Source organism: Stegodyphus dumicola, chromosome 2, assembly GCF_044657685.1.
Source record: "Stegodyphus dumicola isolate Sdum_Otavi_A_Nest chromosome 2, ASM4465768v1".
Lineage (NCBI taxonomy): Eukaryota > Metazoa > Arthropoda > Arachnida > Araneae > Eresidae > Stegodyphus > Stegodyphus dumicola.
In genome coordinates, this window is record NC_140769.1 from 88,604,951 (window position 1) to 88,622,318 (window position 17,368).

The 17,368-nt window shown below is 31.0% G+C and overlaps 1 protein-coding gene across 7 annotated transcripts in view; it reads left to right on the forward strand.

Annotated features, from left to right (window-relative positions):
- Positions 1 to 17,368, forward strand: part of Iml1 (GATOR complex protein Iml1) — a 283,312-nt gene that overhangs the window by 193,488 nt on the left and 72,456 nt on the right. For all 7 annotated transcript variants that reach the window (XM_085810857.1, XM_085810858.1, XM_085810852.1 and 4 more), the window contains one exon: positions 8,183 to 8,380. In XM_085810857.1, coding sequence (XP_085666983.1) covers positions 8,183 to 8,380 — 198 coding nt within the window. The remainder of the gene's footprint in view (positions 1 to 8,182; positions 8,381 to 17,368) is intronic.

The window sequence follows — 17,368 nt, forward strand, 5'->3', positions numbered from 1 at the left end:
TTCGAAATGGAAATTTAGAACATGTTCCCCTCATTCACTTCCATAAATTTTAGACATACTGCTTGCACCTTTTGTGAGGGGACAATGATTTAACCATATCACCTATTTTCACTTTAAAATATGCAAATACCCACCAGTGGGTCATGCTTGATTGTTCCGCAGGCTGGCATGACTCACTGATGGGTAATGCTTGTATATCAAAAAATACTAAAATATGCTTGTATGTCAAAAGATACAATTATCGTATTATATTATAAAATATATAATTTTATAATGTAATATAATAACTTAATTTTATAATTTTAATTTATAATTTTAATTTTATAATTTTTAGTCCAAAGGGGCAATTTGCCTTGAAGGATTATTAATTTCGTTTTGGCATTTTGCGTTGAAAACTATAAACGGCGAATCACTTTTCAAATTGTTGGTCACCAAATATTAGAGCCCTGTATTATATTTAAAGAAATTAAATAATGAAGAATCTGCATGGGTGCATGTATGTTTCTCACACTGTGATAAAACAATGGTACCTAGAGCCATCAAAATTTGAATAACGTAGATATAGATCATAATATAAATATGGATAAATATAGACAGAATATGGGCATGTGAAGCCCTAATTTAAATTTGAAATTTGTTTTATTATCAATTTCATATTTTGTAACACTTCAACGAATTTTTAATTATCAAACTCGACGATTTCAAAGTGAGCAATGGCAACACTGTACAGAAAAAAAAAAAAAAAAAAAAAAAAAACATTTATATCTCCAGTGCACGAGACTTTGTATTGGAAATTCTAAAGATATGCTCATTTTAAAATTATTTTACGATATTGCTGTTAAACTGAATTTTATGATTTGAGTACATAAAACATGATAGTTAATAAATAAAGGTAACATGCAAAACATTAAAAAAAGACCCTTTGGACGTAATTTAAAATCTGAAATTTTTCAGATTTTTTTTATTTCTTAATTTTATAATTTTATAATAACGGATTGCTAATTCAAGCACCACCTCACGAAAAGAACAATGAATATTCTCACCGCCGTCAGTGTGTTAAGGAAAGGTGACACATTAGCGAATTAGCACATACTTTGCTCATGTAATTATTCCAGACTGGCAGTTGTACAGTGATTCATGTTGAGTTGCAGCTGATATAACTCTACGTACCTTATGTCTTAACCCCAGAAGTTAGTAAATCAAAAAGCTGTCAGAAAAGGAATGTGTGAAATTTCAGACCAGTTTCTACTTCATAAACCTTTCTTTTGCAGCATGAACTGTAAGTGCAATGTCATTTTGATGTTTTAGCAACAGTAAAATATAACTTCATCTTTTGTTTTTGGAAAAGAATCTTGCATGATACTTTATCTTGGAGAAATAAATCACAAACTGTTTAGCAGTTTGCAAATTGTGTAATCCACATGAGTGCAGATTACATAATTCTTTCCTTAGAAAATATATAGCAGTCAATTCTTTATCTTAGAAAGGGTCAATTCTTTCCTTAGAAAAGAACAGCACTTCAACACAAAAGTAACTGAACACTTAGGATGGAAAAATTACCAGATTGATATTATTTCTTCCCGCTTATGTTTCCACTTCACATATGTTTCCCTTTATAATGTTTATTCTTCCTACTTATGTTTTCACTAGCACTTCTCACCCAGTTCATGACACATTATCAACAAGCCACTATACTAGGTGCTTTGATGCATATTTGGTGAACCTCATGAATTGATAAATACTCAAAGATCAATTTAACTATTAATCTATAGCAAGTGACTACATTTATTGCAAATACTTTTCCAATAAATTAATCAATATCACAGAGATCAATATTTAGAACTGAAATAGTGTATATATGAGTGTTTTTTAACTTCAAAAAAATGAGTTCAGTGAATAAAAGTAAGAATGTGCAGTTTTTCCATTAAAAAATATATATATATATATATGTTTATTGGTATATATGTGTGTGTATTTCTAAGAGACAAACTTCATATGCCCATGAAGTTTAAATATTCTAGTTAATGTTTTCATAATGTTGGTGTTGCTAATATTAATTTTGATTAATTAGAATTTCATGGGCACATAAAGCAACGTCTTAGAAATTGGGTAATATTTTATACTGGTTTGTCACAGAAACAGATATTTAACAGTAAAAGGATAGAATTGATAGCATTTCTTGCAGCTGAATTTGTGTAGAATTTTTCAAGTAATTGACCGAGTTTCAAATGACTTTAATTTTTGCACGTTGTGGACATTAAATGGCAGGTAATCTATGAAATGGAAGAAAAACTATCAGAGTTTTATATACAGGGTTTCTACTTGACTTTCTCACATTATGTATACTATACCATATGGAAAAGGCAAGTCTACCGTATTTGATGTGTGGTGTATTTATTTATGGCAAAGCACACTAGGGCTATCTGCCTAAGAGGAGGGATGCTTTTCGTGGAGGACTTTCTAAGGGAAACTGGCTCATATACACGTTACACATGGGGAAAACCACGAAAACACCCATGCAGCCAGCCCGTTCGTGGGATTCGAACCTCGGACCGAACTACCAGTGTTCAGCGACTTTACCGCTCGGCCGCTGGTGGGCCCTACCGTATTTGAGGATGTTTCTATTATTGCACTTTCCTCATCAGTAACAGATCTAAAATTATAAGGTTTTGTAGGTAAAAATAGGTAAAGGCATAATATTTTTAATTTGCTTAAGAAAAAATTTGAAAATTTTAAGGAACCAGTAACTTAAGTAGCCAGTTGTGAAACAACAAGTCATCTCCAAAGTCCAACATTACTGATTTGTTGCTAAAATAATATTTTGTTAAGGAAACATGTCATTCAACATTTTCATGATATTCTAGATTCATTTTTATGACTGTATGATATAAAAGTTGTGTTTTTTGTTTGATGCATATCATATTAACACATATTTAAAAGTATACTGCGCAAAAAAAAGGAGGGACAGCTCTATATCTTTCATTCTACTGCGCCGATTAATGAAAATCAAATTGCATTTCCCATGTCTCAAAAGCATGACTTAGGATATGTATTAGATTTATATATAGCATTGTTCTAATATAGGTATTTTGACACAAAATCGTACTGTTCTGAAATGACATGCCAATTCTTAATTTAAATATTAAATTTTGTAAAATTTGCAGAATTTAAGGAGAAATTCAAGAATTTATCTCGCAATTTTTTTTCATCGTGGGCCAAGAATAATTCACTTGGCGAACTTCTTAATGTATGGTAACCTATTTTTCTTTCCCTTCCACTATGCAGGCATGAAAAAAAAGTAACAGCATTCCTACTTTCAAAGAATTTTAACAAAGTGCCTAAACCAGATTTGATGTTATTATCCCTTTCAACAAATATGCCAAATTTCAAAATGTGTCAATATTTAAATTCACATATATCTTCGAAAGTTTTGAATAAAAAACTATAATTTTGTGCAATTGTGCTTAGATGTATATTTACTTTAAGATGATGATAAAAATTTTATAGTTATAATTCAAAATTTTTTGAAAAATTTATAAATTTAAATTGTTTATAAGTACAAATTTTAAAAATAAATCATAAAAATGGGCAATGTTATTTGGAATGAACCTAAATTCCAAATGTGAAAGAAAGAATAAAAAATTTTATTAAAAAGAGAGATATTAATAAATATATACCAAACTCAATTAACATTGAGGAGCTGAAATTTTGAGAGTTAATTTTTTAAAAACTATTTTTGCGATATTTACAAAACTTAGCAGTTTGGCACAATTTGAGTCGTAGAATTGAAATATGGAAAAGAATTGGCCTGTCATTTCAGAAAAGTTTCAAATACTTATATTAGAACAACGCTGTATATAAATCTAATATATATCCTAAGTCGCACTTTCGAAATATGAAAAACGCAATATTTGAATTTCGTGAATTAGCCCAATAGAACGCAAGATATAGAACTCCCCCCCCCCTTTTTTTTTTTTTTTTTTTTTCACAGTGTACATAATTTTTCTCGTCTGAAATTAGATAAATCATTTTGAAAAATTCTCTATATTGATTAGTAAGAAACTGTTGAAATATTATGTACCTAACACTGATTTAGCGCATTTATATGTATATATAGATATATATTATGTAATGTAAAATAAAAACTTTTAAATCCATCCCATGTACAATTTAGAATGAACCACATGCAAAAACCAAAACCAGAGGCATAGTGGCAGCAAACCTCAAGAAATGGGGGGAGGGGGCAAAACATGACAAAACCAAAAATAAAAAGGGATATTCATATCTTTTGCAGCATCGTAATTAGAAAGTTGGTGCAATGAAAGAAGTAAATAAATAAAATAGCTTGTTTCTGAACTGTCAAGGACACAAAATTTAAAATAATCAGAATAACAAGAGTCTTAAAACAGTAATAATGATAATATTGCTATTCTAAGATCTGTAACATTAGAGCAGCAAAAGTTTTGTAATAAAAAATATTAGAGCAACAAAAGCTTAAAAAAATATAGTTGTCTTGTTTAGGCTTGATTGAGCTTTTTTTTTTATGTTTTTTGAATTAAAATTTTCATTTATTATTTCTCATATGTTGGATTGCTTCTATTTTACATGTTTTTGGACTCAGTCAACTTAAATTATTGTTAGGAGTAGATTTTTAAGCTTTTTTGTTTGTTTGTAATTTTGATATAATTTTTTAATGTGTTTATGTTTTCAGGATATGCTGGATTGCTTGTATTTGTAGGTTTTGTTTTTTTAACCCTTTGCAGCACAGTGTTTCCAGTCTGGACACGCCTAAAAACTTCCTTCTGTACACACAGAAAAATTGAATGAAAAAGGATTTATTAGGTTACTATAGGTTACTCTGAATCTTCTTTATTTATAGTAGATGGCAGCTCAACATAAACCAGTCCATATATTTTAGCCATGTTTATTTTTTTAAGATCCTCATTTTTCAAAGAAATATTCCAGATTTTTTTTAGGGTATAAAAGTAAATTCTATGTTATTTTTTTGGCTGTATGCTAATCTCTTTATTCTATATCAGTTTTAAATTTTTACCTTGAAATCTTGCCTAAAATCAAACGGCGAACCCTAGGTGTGCCCAGACTGGGCTCACCCATAATCTAGGAAAACTGAGAGTCTGCATTCTTTGTTTCTCCGCATCTCATCAGTCAGTTCATTGAAAACAATGCTCGTTTCAGCACTCTTTTCGAAGCTCTATTCAATCAGTGTGCCACTTTGGGCACACCCACAGAATTAAAATAATAAGACACACAGAATTAAAATAATAAGACTTCACAAAATTTTACTTGTGTACTTTTCTAAGCCTAATTAGCCTACCCCCCTCCCTTTTTTTTTTTTTTTTTTTTTTTTAAATCAAAACTCCAACTTTAAAAGGTAGCGTGCCGGAAAGGGTTAAACTAGGTCTGCTCAAAATATTAATTCTACCCTTTTTTTTTTTTTTTTAAACTTTGATTATATTTTTTATTCTATAATTTTGCGATTGTTTTGCTTTGCTTGGTTCAGCCTGTTAAAGTTGGACTGATGAAGATACAGATTACTTTTATTGTTTTTCTGAGATTATTTTAAGTTTCAAACTTTATTTGTGTTTTTGTGCATTCAATAACATGCTGATTTATTTATTTGTTGCATCAGGTAAATAAATCAAAGATATAAATTTCTTATTTCGTTTTATTTTCTGGTATTTGATTTGTGCATATGTTTATTCCAAATTGCATATGGAATGAATTTTGAACATGGAAGATATTTTCTTCTTCCTGTCTGCATGCTTTCATGGTGTAATTGGAAGCACATTCGACGCATATTCTATAGATCCTGGGCTCAAGTCGTAGCGAAGGCATTGCACATTTTTCTTGTCTCCTGCTTCGAAAAAGCCTAGTGACTGTACAAAGTTATTATTTATTTTGCGTTATTACCACTACTTGTTGCTGCTTTCAACTTGCAATTGGATTAGGTAATGAATAAATACAAAATAAAAAGCAGTTCGAAACCTAATCCAGTTGTTAGCTGAAAGAAGCAATGAATGGGATAATAATGGAAAATAAATTAAAATAAATATTATGTTTAAGATCCATCCCATATTCAGTTCAGAATATACCATATGCAAAAACCAGAAGCACAGTTTTTCAAACTGCATGAAAAGGGCAAAGCATGCCACAAAGTGAAATTTTCATCTTACGCTGCATCATCATCGGAAGGTTAGTGCAATGAAAGAAGTAAATATATCAGCCCGTTTCTGAACTAATGTAGGTACAAATTAAACTTTAATACTTTCTCAGAAAAGCAATCAAGGAATTCTGTGTCTTTATCAGTCCAGCCCCTACAGGTCGAAGTAAGTAGTGCAGTAGTGTAAGTAGTAAGTAGTGCAAACAAATTTAAAAACAATTTTTGAAAAACTTGAAAATATTATTTTGAGTAAATAGAGTCCAAAATCCAAAACATACAAATACATACAATCCAATACATGAAAAAATAATAATATTCTGGAACCATACAGAGTAGGTGAATCTTTTTTTAAAAATTATGGCATTGAAATAATAAACAAGCAAAAAGGTTTAAAAATCTAATAATTATTTTCAATATAAATGGACCTAGATGAGAAAATTTAAACATGCAAAACAGAAATAGTCCAACATATAAAAAAATAATAAATAAGAATTAGATATAAAAAATATGAAATAAAATTATTAAAAGGGATTAGTTCTCAAAATCTGTAACATAAGAATAGCAAAAGTTTTGAAACAACAAAGTATATGCCATATGTGTAGTAAAATACTACACCTAATTATTTCTAAGCCTAAAATGTGCTGAGTAATTTAAAACTGATTAATAATAATAAAAATAAAACTAATTAGAAAAAACTTCTGGTGTAAGGTATGGTGTAGTAAAAATGAAAATTTGTAAAAGAATAAACTGTGATTAATACGGAATTCAAAAAACAAAAATCTGCATTATATTTGCAAATTTTCACATGACTAGTTTCTATGGTTTTATCAAACTATCAACCTCAGCTGCTAAAGTGCAAATGGCAGCTGAGGATGATTGTTCAGTAAAACTATCAAAACTAGTCCCGTGAAAATTTGCAAATGTAACGCTGATTTTTGTTGTTTGAATTCTAAATTAATACTTGTTCAGTGTGTTATTTTATCTAAAATAAACAGTGAATTAATTGTGATAACTATATATTCAATTTGGAAACAAATTGTTTTTTTATGTATATAATATTTAAATGAACTATTGGATTTCTAATCCAGGTAGTTTACTATTTATTCCTTTTACAAATTTTTATTTTTACTTTATCAAATTTAATGTTACAACAGTTCTTTCTAATTATTCTTATGATTATTAATCAGTTTAAAATTCATTGTTTATCTAATTTCATTATATCACATTTTAGGCTTAGCAACAGTACTTTGCTATAGTAACATTACATCTCAAATATATATAGCAACATTACATCTCAAATATATATAGCAACATTACATCTCAAATATATTTTTTTCCTTTCAAAACTTTTGTTGCTTTATTGTTACAGATTTTGAAAATTAATGCCTCTTTTTATTTTACATTTTATAGATCAAATTTTCATTTATTATTTTTTCATATATTGGATTCCTTCTGTTTCGTATACTTATGTTTTTTTAGATTTGGCCCACTTCAATTAAAAATAATTAGTTTTAGATTTTAAAATTCTTTTGCTTGTTTATGATTTTGCTGCTCTCTCTCTATATATATATTTTTTAATTCTTTGTATAATGGATTTTTTTTTTACACGATCTGCTCAAAATAATATATTTAAACATTTTTTTAAATATTTTAAATTTGTTGATGTTTTTGATGCTTTAATTTTACATTTTTACACTATTAACTTTGGCTGAGTTCAGAAACAGGCTGATTTATCTACTTCCTTCATTGAATCAACCCCCTGATGATAATGCTGCAAGAGATATTAATTTCTTTTTTCATTTTGGTTGTGGTGAGTTTTGTATCTCTCATGCAATTTGTCATTCTACTTTTTGTTTTTGGTTTCTGCATATGGGTATTTAAAATGTATTAATTATTTTAATTTTTTTTCATTTATATATATATTTACATGACTTATGTAGGCCTTTCTTGAGGTGTTCTAAGATTTTTTTTTTTTTTTTTTCTTTCTTAATTATCTTCTAGTCATTGAAGTACTGGAGGTTACGAATGCTTCTTTTGCCAGCTGTTCAGCCAGAGACACGTAAAATAATTGAAGGTCATGAAACTTGTGATTTGTATAATAAATTTTCTAATGAAGACAAAATAAGTCAAAGAGAAAATGCTCTCAAGTTCTTGGAAGTCATGAATAAAATTCGTAGAGTTTCTTCTAGGAAACCGAAAGTAAAAATATTTTTAAACTTCTGTGTAGTATTTAATTTTTTAAATCATAAGTTTCAGAGTCTGGAAGTAGAAACAGGACTAATGAACGAATTTTTATGTAGAAAGTGAATGTATATGGTGTGCCTTTTTTTTAGCAGTTTTTTTTTAATTCACTTTCCCCATTCCTATGTGTGTAGCATGTGTTTAATGGAATCAGTGCTCTTACCATATGTAAAATTTAGTTCTTTCAGTTTTAAGCCCAAATTATAGATGAAAGTCATCATAAATAGTATAATGTTTAAGAAAAAATACTCTTCATGTAGGCTACCATACATTTCTAGGACTATGATTATAAGAAGATTCATAATAAAGGTCAGAGATGTAATATATTGGCTTAGAATTTTGTGACGAAAACATGAAGTAACTAGTAATGTAGCCTTAAAAAAAGTTTTGATCAGGAAAGACGGTTATGGGTAGACATAATATATCTGGTAATAATGAAAGTTTTCTGCCAAAAAACATTCCTAATAAAGTTAGGAAAAAAATTAAAGCAGTATTTTTAGTGCAGGTAATAATCACCACCCAAATCTATGGTTTTCTGCCAATGTTTTTCAAAGCCTTTGACACAGAAACTTGGTGCCCACGTGTCCAAAAACAGATCAACCTCATTTTGAACATCCTGTGCAGAATGGAAGATAGCTCCAAACAAGATGTAACTGCAGGTGTGAAAAAAGGGTAGAAGTCTGGAGAAGCGATGTCAGGGCTGTATTGTGGTTGTAGCAAAAGATCCCATTCGAGTTCATACAGAATCCAGCCTGGTCAATGCAGACACATGTATTGCATTATCTTGATGGGACATTACCTTTTTGTGCAGGAACTCAGTTCGACGTTTTTCCTTGATAGCAGCATCAACATGGACTAGCATCTTGCTACTCTTTTTGGATAATATCATGGCAATCACACCAAACACAAAACAAGATCTTTTTGTTAGTTAAATTGTGCTTTGCAGCTCTGCTGACGGGCTTGCTGGCTACAGATCAATCCCCTTTTCTGCCTGTGTTGTTGAAGTAAGTACAGATTTCATCACAAGTGACAATCTGGTCCAGAATTTTGTCCTTGTATTGATATTTGAGCAGATTAGTGCAGGCCTGAACATGTCTGTCCTTATCTGCTTGAGTCAGCTTTTGCGGCACCCAGTGATTGAATGTATATGTCAAGTGTGATTAATGGACGTGCCACTAATGTCTAACTCCTTAGCAAGCTCTCGAGAGGTTGTATACTGATCTTCTCGCATTCGGGCCTAATCAACATCAGTAGGCCAGCCAGAGCACTCTGCTTCTTGAATGTCAGAGTCTTCATTTTTTAACTTTAGGTACCAAACCTTCACAGTATCATAAGATACAACATTAATATCTAAAGCTGTAACACATGATTTGGTGATATTCTGTAGCTCAGTTCAGGACACACTTTAGACAAGGAGTCAGTGTATACAGTGCAAGGCAAGTATAAAGGAAAGGAAGGTGCATTTCCAGGTACTCATCTGCAAGTGAAAGGGAAATTATATGCACAGTATAGCTACAAGAAAGCATCAGGTTGTCTTTGCGTGTGCTAGAATTATTGGCAAGCTGAGGAGGGACGTAGTTTAACATATGTCACCCAAGAGTTTAGAATTGATAAAAATGTTTTTTCACGAGCTTGGAAAACATGTACAGCTGTAAGAAAGTTTGTCAGTGGTGGGCCAAGGGAAATAACTGTGAGTGATTGCCAATATATCCCCGTGCACGGGAAAAGAGGTTTAAATCAGACAGCAGGCAACAGTCTAATAAATGATTCTTGGTGCTAGTTGATATGGTGAGAGGTAGGAACATGCGTTTATTCCACTAACATTAGGGAAAGACGCTGTTGGGATGGTTTTGGCATGCTTATATGAGGTGGCATTATGTTGAACAGGCATTCAGAGCTCTGTATTTTTGACAGAGGTTCGCTTACTGGAGTTTGTTACTGTGATGAAGTTATCCTCTGCTACCTGCATTTTTTCTGGGATGCCATTTGGCAAGTTTTTATGAGTGACAGTGCATGGCCTTTATGAGTGACAGTGCATGGCCATATGGGAGTCATGATGTTGAGGAGCTTCTGGAAAGTGAAGTATCCACAGAATGGATTAACCAGTATGCTCCTCTGATTCAAATCCCATTGAAAAGGTGTGATATACTTTAGGGAGACACCTTGTATCATAACCTAATCTTCTAGCGAACATCAGATAACTGAAGTGCTTCTTGAAAAATGATATTCATGCCTCAAGAATTCTTAGATAATCTTGTGTTTAATATAGACAGATGTTGCAACACAACCTTTGCAGTTAGGGGAGGTTATGTCCCTTACCCAGGCTCTTTGGTTTGTTGCTCTTCCTTTCGGCCAGACCATTTTTTGTGCCAACACATTTCTGTCACTAAAGCCTTTCTTCATTCGTTCCATAATGTATGCCTCATATTTTTTTTTTTTTTCTAATGTATTTCCCCCATCTTTTAAGTATTACATTGTTCCTCTGCAATATTAATTCAATAATCTTCAGTTGATTGTTTGTAGAATTATGGCCAAAATCAGAAAAGTTCCTGAAATTTTACGTGCTAGTGTATTAAAACTCATTTTTTATCTCTATTTTTCATTTCTGTATAACTTGGAATTTGATTGAAAAAATGGCTGTTGTGTTTTGCATTCAAGTTTTGTACCTTACTCATATTTTTACAGAAACTTATTGTTACGTTACATATATATTTTGATATATGTAAATTAAAATTAAAATTTCAGTTCTTAGATTTTTCATTTTGTTATTTATAATCTGCAGGTTGCTTAAATTGAATTGATTTTTAATCTTAGTGCATTTTAATCTTCCTTACTTTTTATTAAAAACTCTTGTGTGTTTGACTATAAGATTAAGTTTCACATATGAAAACAGGGTTGCCACGCTACCTGGAAAACCGGGAGAACCGGGAAAAGTCAGGGAATTCGAAAATTGACCAAAATATTCAGGGAAAAGTCAGGGAATGTAAGTATTTTTGTCAAAATCTGGAAAAGTCAGGGAAGTTCATACAACGACGCCGCCAAAAAAAGCGATTTTTGCGCCGACGTCGGAAGAGATAACTTTTTTGGCGAATTATGTATCACGTGAGTGTCATTCGGGTAGCTGGCATAGAGCCAATTTTCGCAGCTCCAATTTGATTGTCTTTTAGAAAGGCAAAGCAACTTTCCCGCAACTTTTGGTTTCCAGTATTCTCGAGAATCGCATGTGCAGTGCATGAACTAAAGAAAGTACCTGTTCTCGTATAAAACAAAATGGGTTTAATCCTAGTATACGGTACCATGGAGGTTAGAATCAAAGAATATGTATTGTAAAGAAGGAAAACCTCTCTGCAACAGACGTGGCTCCGTTCCATCATAGAGGGAAACAGCTGTGCATGTCTGATATATCTGTCGCCGAAGCTCGAAACCGGTGTCGAAGTTCGAAGGTCACGTTATCAAGAGTTCATAAAATGAATATCGTTTAAAATTTCTTGAACGACTTGCGCTAAAAAGACGTGCCACGCACGTCGTCGAGGTGCTTTTGTCTCAAACCGTGAGCGACGTGAACACCACGTCGATAAGCATTTATCGCAAAAATGAAAATAACGTGGTGCACACGTCGCCTAACAACGAAATTGTTTATTTCTCGAGTTACAGCTCTGGATTGCACTCGCAGATGCGGAGCGGCGTAAATGAGACACTTTACCGCTTGTTATATTGTAGCGCACGGCACCGCAACCGTGAAGTTTAGTCTTAGCGCAAGTGGTTAAACTCTAAAGGAAAAGAAAATATTTTTTGGCGCAAGTAAATCAATTCATGGATTAGTTATTTTCAGGGGAAAAAAAAACTACGAAAATCCGTTTTTAAAATTATTGCGTGGATTTTTCGCAATAATTTTAAAAACGGATTTTCGTAGTTTTCTTTTTGTCAAAGAGCGTTTTTTCTTAACACGTGTTTCTCAATTTCCTGTACACAGCGCGAAGAGAGAAATTCTGGCCGCCAGGTTCCGTCGCCAAATCCCTTGGCAAATTTTCCAAGGGCAATTCAAAATGCATTCTAACGGCGTAATAGCATTTTACTTGTATGGAACCTTTTCTTCTTTACATAGACGTTCTTTGTTTAGAATAATAGTGGGATTTGGCGACATCATGATGCGCAGTAAACGGGTCATTTTGGTCTTGGCGACAATTTTCAAAATCGTGCCAAAGCCTTACCGTATACTAGAATTTTACCGCAAAATCTTTTTAAACCTTTTTTTTTTTTTTTTTTTTTTTCTTTTTAATAAATACCTTGCCATTTTGCAGTAAAATAAAAAAATAGTAATCAGTCATCTAGGTTAGCCATGTAATATAACTATATTCGCTAAAATATCGTTGATTATTCTAATTCAATTTTTAAGTAATTATTTTTATGTTATTCATATAATTTAATGTTGCTTCTTCCCTTTAAATTTATTTATTATTAGTAAATAATATTTCCAAATTTCAGGAAATTTTCTCTGGCATAATCCTAAAATTAATTATAGCAGTATGATGACATACCGTCACGAAATTTAATGCACATATTTTTCCTTATGTATGCTGCAAAATAAATATAAAATACCTCAATTTATTAAAATAGATTTCTTTCTTTCGTTTAGCTGCAGAATGTCTGCAAAAAAAAGCCTTATTTTATTCCAGATTGGGAAGATTCTAATCTCAATCTTCAGTGGAGAAAACAACAACTATTATAATTATATTTGTGTTTTCAAGTGTTAAGGTGCCTTTTAAGAACATACCTCACGCAAATTAAATTTACCTAAAATCTAACCTAACTATTTAGCATTGCGTTGTGATTTATAAGGACCGAATTAGCCTCGTGTTGAACTGGTGATGATCATGAGTAATAATTAAATAAAACATACATTTGTTATCCAATGTATATATCTTAAATTTTATTAAGTTTCTTAAGTGGAAAACTAAACAAAATTATCAAACAAAGTATACCAAGAATAATTAAGAATAAATGTCCTCTGGGATTTATTGAATAATTAAGTGAATTTGCTACACAATATAAGTAATACCATAATTAATTTACCTCTTAGCACAGCCAACGTACATTACGCGGATAGACTGGAATTTTCTTGAAACACACCTGGAAATCCTGGAAAAGTCAGGGAATTTCATTCTCCTGTTTGAGTGGCAACCCTGAAAAGCAGCGTATGCAGAAGCTACTTAAAATAGATGATAATTTTCATTTCTGATTAATTTTAAAATACTTCCATACAATGAATACTACGTGAACTGCATAAAAGCTAAATTTTCATGATCAGTAGCTCATTAACTAAAAACTGATTTAGCAGAGGAATGTGTATTTATGAGTAATTACATAACTGATAAATTACTGTTTGACGTAATAAGCGATTAAATATTGGGTGGTAACACCAACATATACTCATTCTCTATGTAGTGATTATATGGGGAGTAAAATGCATTAAAATTTATTGTTTAAGATAGTAAAACTCACCATATTTAATGCTAACTTTAGTTAAGATGTTGAATATATTTTCACAGAAAGAAGATGATTTGAAGTCCTCATTATACAATAACCACAAATACACTTGCATAAAAATTGAGGGGAATACAAATTTAAAAAAGAACCTAACTTGAAAAACATTTAAATAGAGATGACAATGACTACTTCTGTACATTTTATTTCAAAGTTTCCTTTCCCTTTTCCTTAATATCCGATATCATTTTCATCATCTTATAATAATTAAATTGATATAATTACATAGAATAATTTTCATTCTAAATAAATGGTGATGATTTTTTTCGGTTAAAGTCTCTGAACTTTTTTGTAAACCAAAATGAATGTAGGTACTTATATATTAATATAACCAGCTTGGTGTAGTTTGGGGATTTTTTATGGAAGAAAAGGATGCTGACTTATAATTGTAAAAAAATTATTACATACACATATATTATTTATTACATATCTATTTAATTTTTGAATTAAGTATTTATCCCAAAAATATATGTCACTAAATTTACTTACAAGCATATTATTTGTTTTTCTCAGGTAGAAATTTCATGCTGATAGCTTTATCGTACTTTGCTAGAAAATTTACCTTAATTTATTTCCTTGCAATCTAATCCGCAAGTGCATATTTTAAAACTAAGACATAAAACCATGATTTGTTTATAAAAACCGTTGGAACTGAAAGCTATACAAAAACAGTGCTTCTGCTAGTTAAAATGGGATCATTGTTATGCCTGTCGTTGCCGTAATTTGGCACATTCTGAAAATTTGATGGCTTCTACTAAGGAGTTTGTGCTAATACTTTGATACCAAATAAATAAATTATTAAGCAGTCTTAGCTGCTCATGGATTAGTTTAACTCTTCTTTAGATACATCAGAAATCCAAATAAATAAAAACTGAAACTAAATCGAAACCTCTAAATTTAACTTCAGTTTTTGTGAGACATTTAGAGTAAATGATACATTTATAGTTACTTGATTAATCACAAATGCATTTAGAATTGCTTGATTAGTCACATTCTGCATTACACCAATCATACTTTGATTTTTTTTTTTTTTTAACATAAACCTTATCTTAATTTAACTGTTACTAACCTAATTCTTCAGTCTTGTTTTAATCAAATAAATCTAGTTTCACTTTTACAAATATTCTGAATTCTTAAATTTAGTAATGTAAATATGAGTATAAAAATAAAAGTTTAAATATGAGTGTAAGAAAGATGGAATAAAAGTTACAAAATTAACAATTCTTTGTAAAATTTAAAATTAATAAATTTTTGGATTAAATAAGTAATCATAGATACTGTTAAATTCATGAAATTAAAAATTAAGAATGTTTTTTCATTCTCTCTACAAAACTTTCATGCTGGAATATGTATTTCATTAAAAATAATTTTTTAATGATTTATTTAATCATTAAAGAATTATTTGTGCATGATCAGCAAAAAATAACTCTTTATCTTCTTCAATTTTGAAGTTTGGAAAGTGTTTTGCTTTGCTTTATTTCACTGATCCAATCTTTTTAATGCAAGTATTTTTAAAGTTTCTTAAAATTGGAAGGGGAAAGAATGTTCCTAGTTGTGGTATGGGCAACTGAATATGTCTCTGTAAATAGCATTATCCAGCACTTTTTTTAATGAACTAACTTGGATCTATTAACCTAGCTATATGAAAGAATAGTGTCTTGTTTTTATGGCAGAATTTATTTTAAATCATTCTTTTTTAAAATTGTTTTTGTATCAAATATAATGCCATTAAGCCAGTGGTTCACAATCTTTTTTGTCTCGTACATTCTTTTTACCATTGCTAGACAATCATTCCCTCTCTTTCCTTTCCAAAACTAAAAAAATACACACATATATTTATTGAAATATATCTTATTTTTAATGTGCTTTATAAAATGAATGAGAAAAAGTAGTGAAAATGCTGGTAACAGGGATCATCCCTGGACATGTTACACGTGTCTATAAATTTGAAACTGTGAAAAAGGAATTATTATTTTTTAATTCTTATAATAAAATCATTATTAATTCTTTAAATATACAGTTTTGCATTCAATCATGGATTTTATTTAGAATCATACATTTGAAACGAAACAAATTTTGCACTATCATGTTAATTTTCTGCCGTCTAATGCTCTAATAATTTTTGCCCTCCACCCTGCAAATACCAGTTTCATTAATGAAATAATGCATTTTACGAGGTTCAAGAAAAAAACTTTTCCCCTTCTGTTGAGCCATGACAAGAAAGAGTTGCCCAGTTTTCCTATCTTCTTGCTATGCCCTCTTGGCTTCATCTGGAAGTGTCCATTCTTCAGCATTTAATTTGGTGCAAATTATTGTTATGCTTTATTATTATGCAAATGGAAGTTTTCTGCTTCAAAGTTTACATTGTAATGTACATTTAAGTTTAAAGTTGTTTAGTTTTATTAAAATTTTAAAGTTTTTTGAGTTATTTTAAATATGTTTATTCTCATTTATGTGGGCTACTTTCCTAAGTTCTGTATGATAATGAAGTTTCATCTTCTTCTTCTTTTTTCTTTTTTTTCCCCCTTTCTTTCTTGATTTTGATCATAATCTCAGAAATAAAAATTATGAGGCGTATTCGGAAACTAAGTACCGTTTTGAAAAAAAAAAAATAGTAAAACAATTTTTTCAAATCCAATTTTATTTTTACATGAAAATACATGTCTTAAACTATTTTTCAACATAGTTTCTGCCAGTGATCAAATACTTGTCATAGCGGGTGACCAGTTTTTGTATACCATCGTCAAAGAAACTTCCCGCCAGTTTCGAGAACCACGACTCCACAGCATTTTTCGTGTCAGCGTCAGATCCGAAGCGCTTGCCACCAAGCTCGCGCTTCATGTGCAGGAACAAGTGATAGTCAGACGGCGCCAAGTCCGGGCTGTACGGCAGGTGATCGAACTGCTCCCAATGAAACTGTCGAATTAACGATTGAGTGACACCAGCAGTATGGGGCCGAGCATTGTCATGGAGCAACACAATTCCTTTACTGAGCATTCCTCTTCTTTTTTTTTTTTTTTTTTTTTTTTTTGAATGGCATGCCTTAGTTTTGTTAAAGTCTCACAATATCGTGCCGCATTAATGGTTTCACCTCTGGGGAGAAATTCAGTAAGCAAAACGCCTTTCCTATCCCAGAAGACAATGCACATGATTTTTTGTGATGACATTGTCACTTTGAACTTTGTTTTTTTGGAGAACGAGTGTGTCTCCACTCTATCGATTGTTGTTTCGATTCTGGTGTGAAATGACACACCCAAGTTTCATCACCTGTCACAATTTGGTTTAAAAAGTTTTCTCCCTCATCACTGTACCGCGTGAGAAATGTCAGGGCACTACCAAGTCGCTTTGTTTTGTGAACATCAGTGAGCATTTTTGGAACCCATCGGGAACACAGTTTGCGAT